Source organism: Cucurbita maxima, unplaced genomic scaffold (assembly GCF_002738345.1).
Source record: "Cucurbita maxima cultivar Rimu unplaced genomic scaffold, Cmax_1.0 Cma_Scf00027, whole genome shotgun sequence".
NCBI classification, from domain to species: Eukaryota; Viridiplantae; Streptophyta; class Magnoliopsida; order Cucurbitales; family Cucurbitaceae; genus Cucurbita; species Cucurbita maxima.
This window is the reverse complement of record NW_019272043.1, coordinates 1,191,729-1,195,602: the sequence shown is the minus strand read 5'-3', so window position 1 is coordinate 1,195,602 and position 3,874 is coordinate 1,191,729. Positions and strand designations below refer to the sequence as shown.

Genomic DNA, 3,874 nt, shown 5'->3' with positions numbered 1-3,874 from the left:
GGGGGGGGGGGGGGGGGGTGTGGTGTGTAGTCAGAAACAAAATGTAGAACACACAGAAGAAGTGATACCTTCAATGTAATTTACAGATCCATCCTCCAAATGCCGGACCCACTGCAATTTAAAAGAAGGACCATTAGTTACAAAACGATAGTTAAGCAGCTTAGCAGTGAGTGAAGTTTGCAGCCTCATATATTTATGGGTTTTGACATTCATAAAACTAATAATACAAAAGAATAAAGGAAATCCAATACAGACTATAGAGATGCTAGTTAAGAACATAGCCAAGATCAGAACCACTGATCCAAATCTCATAAGCCAAACTAGCCTTTCAATCTATGAAATAGCAAAGTAAAAAATTGAGATGATTAGCCAAAACAACAAGACTACGAGTTTCATCGACATCCATTAATTGATCAGCAACTATGGTTCATTTTCTTGAGAAGAGTTTTCCACTACCAGAATGGATCGACATATGATCTTGGGACGAATCCTTTCAATTCAAGTTTATGTATGGCAATGGAACTTGTAGCTCTGTTGTTTTAGCCAACATCTCAATGTTTACGCTTGTCATTTCATACAGTGAGAGGCCAATTTGTCCTATGAGATTGTGGCTTGGTGGTGGTTATGATCTTGGTGGTGTTCTTAGCTTACTCCTCTATGGCTACCATCAGTATCATTATCTGAGATGGTAATAGTCTTTTAGATATCGAGTAGCAGAGGATCAATGGACCATCAAGATACTCACATTCGATGAACAACATCGAATGTCTCATGATCTTTTATTTTCAATAGGATTCGTAATGGATAATATTTGGGTCTTTGATTCTCGCTTTGGCTCTTCCAAAGAGCTCCCAAGCTACATCTACTATGCAGCTTCCTGCTAGTTCTCTTTCCCATTGATTTTGTTTTTACTTGGGCTCTTCCAAAGAGTTCCCTTCCTCCGAGTTCTCTTTTCCATTCATTTTGTTCTAGCTGTTATGTTGTTATGTAACATTGATTTTCTATTATGTTGCTATGTGGCATTGATTAGTAGCCTTATACAACATAATATTAACATGAGATCAACTGAAAAAGGAGTGTGGAACTAATCTACTTTCCTAGCTACCTTGATGGAGTTACGAAGTCGTTCATGCCAACATCAACCTCGAAAGTCAACTCAATAATAGCAATACATGACTTCTAAATGACAAGGAAGAAATGAGACAGTTGCCTTTTTGTAATTATTTAGGTCTAATTCTACTCGATTGGATTCATTGCTTAGTTGAGTTCCTTTTGAGGGTTTGGTGTTTTCACATCCCTTGTACTCTCATTTTTTCTCAATGAAATTTCAGTTTCTTATAAAAGAAAAACATATTTAAAAAATTAATACAAAATCCAACGGTTGAAGAAAATATAAGAAACATAAGAAAATTCAAATGAAATCTGTTCAAATTGGGAAACATTTTTTGTAATTTTTTTGGGATGAGGATTTTCTAAATTTTCAGGGAGAAGGGGGCGGTTCTAGTTTTATTCTTCTGCGGGGAAAACCCAAAAAAGGTTTTTAAAAAATGCTTCCCAAATTGAACAAAATTCATTAAAATCATAACTGTAAACGAACTTGAAGTGTTGCACACTATGAAGAAGCATGAACCTTAACTGGATCAACTCTTCATACCACTCTAAACATTTGCCTTCAGAGATTCTTTGAATTCTTTCATTCCACATGCCTCTACTAAAGCTTATATAGCATTAACCATAGAATATTTGCTTTACATTTAAGTTCTACACCAAAAAGAAGCTGGAAAGTACTTTCCTCTGACCTTTATTAAAACCCCCCAAGAAATACCGAATGTAATCTGAATATCTCATTCCAAAATGTGGACAGAGCAATTACGCATCCAACAAATTTCAGTTACAAAAAGAAGTAACTTCTTATTTTAGTGTCATCACAAGAATTCCAGTTACCAAGAACAAAATCCGATTCAAACAAGGTAGAATATTGGGTTCAAGAAGATGGACCTCAAAATTACAGCTAGTTGTTCCATTAATTGAGTATCCACATGCTTGGAGCTCTTGTCCCGGAAAAGCTTCACCAGATATTTGAAGCCCCTCAATAGCAGGTAATGGATCATCATCTGAAACCAAAAGTGAACCCCATTTAATATGAACTGTTACTGAAATGCTAACAACAAAAACAGGGAGAAAAATATTTGCCTTCAGAAAACGAAGGTGAAGGTTCCTCGAGGACTGGAGGCAGAATTTGAGAATGAGAGGAGCTTGGTTCATCAAGAGTGGCAGGAGGAGGAGATTGCCCAGAACTCCAGTTGGAGATAGGTTCTCTCTCTGTTTGGTGGGCCACATCTTGATCATCACTATTGGTTACAGGTTCACGAAATGTCACCTGTTTGTTTGTTCCTTCACTGTAACGTATACCAAGTAGACTAACAGAAGTTAGATCTGAAGGAATAGTGTGAAGAGCGTCACTACATAAGCAATGAAAAGCCATGTTAATAATAGCAAACAGCCTAAAATAATGTTTATCAACACAAGATTAGCTGCTAGCTGTACGTAGTCGTAAATTCTGAAAAGATAGAAAATTCTACTATTATAAGTCAACTTGATTCAAGATTTTGAGATGTTCATCTTTCTTGAAAATATTTCTATGCTCAACTTCTTCTCATTTTCAAACCCACAAACAGTCTACTGAAACTATAAGCTTGTTTACAGTGCCTGCAAATTACAATAGTACCAACAATCCCCACACCAGACACCACACCATTAAAACACTATCCTCATGGAAGATACCTCCCTAAAAGACGTCTCCAAGGACTTCTACCAAGACTTCTCGTATAAGTGAACAATATGAAAGGTCTAGGAGAACATGTGCTCCAAAGCTAACAATCTCAACATGATTAAAAAGGAGAACAATTTCTCTTATGCTTCATTAGTGAAGTAAAAAACAAGATGAGAAAAACATGAATTTACAAGATTAGAGTGCGGAAGACAAATGAAGGTAGGGGTCATTAAATGTGCTTACATGAAAAATAAGATTTAAAATAACATACACAACAATATAGTTCTTAGAATTATCAAAAAACCAAACGTCATATGAGGACATTAAAATCTATCAACCAACAGAATAATGTAAGAGATATATCTCATACATCAATGAAATTGCTTAACAAATCTGGGAGGCAAGTTTTCCCTCACAGTTGAAAGGATTCATTTCCACAAAAACATGTACTAATAAACATTTTAGACCAATCATCCTACACATTCCTTAGCTAAAGAACCTTCAGTTCTTTTACTTTCTTTTAATGGAAATCAAGATTGCTCATTGTTTTAATGAAAATGTGCAACAAAAATTCACAGACAGAAGGAAAAAAACCATAAAACCTAACTTGAGAGCTTTTAAAAAGCCACTGCAATTAGAGCTTAATAGAAAAGAGGAGTGATTACAAAAGAGAAGATCTAACCAACGGGAAGAAATAAAAATTTTCAAACCCAAAACTCCCTCTAGACCAAGTAGACTAACAGAAGTCCTTCAGTTTCTCTGTAGCCATTGTTCCTCCTGTCATAGAGCTTTAATTGCATTGCGGCCAGACATACCTTTTCTTCCTTTAAGGAATGTTAGAGCCTTTGGAAATAAGTCCTTAGGTTTTGACTTCTTTTGTAACCATATGCAAAATATGGCCCTCTTGTAACGACATTCTCCTTATAATTATGAGTAACTTGCAGGCTCTTTTGGTATTGTTTTTGTTTGGGGGAAGCTCTCTACCCCCGGTCCTTAGGTTATTCCCCTTCTATTGTTGAATATACCCCTTGATGTTTCTTATATATAAAAAAAAAAAAAAAAAAAAAAAAAAAAAAAAAAAAAAAAAAAAAAAAAAAAAAA

The 3,874-nt window shown here is 35.4% G+C and overlaps 1 protein-coding gene across 8 annotated transcripts in view; it reads right to left on the bottom strand.

The window, feature by feature from the left end:
• LOC111499721 overlaps positions 1–3,874 on the bottom strand; it is a 24,919-nt gene that overhangs the window by 8,287 nt on the left and 12,758 nt on the right. For 7 of the 8 annotated variants that reach the window (XM_023151364.1, XM_023151365.1, XM_023151361.1 and 4 more), the window contains 3 exons: positions 2,194–2,462; positions 1,999–2,114; positions 69–111 (listed from right to left, as the gene is read on the bottom strand). In XM_023151364.1, the coding sequence (XP_023007132.1) occupies positions 69–111; positions 1,999–2,114; positions 2,194–2,462 (428 nt within the window). The remainder of the gene's footprint in view (positions 1–68; positions 112–1,998; positions 2,115–2,193; positions 2,463–3,874) is intronic. The other variant, XM_023151367.1, reaches the window with a different exon arrangement.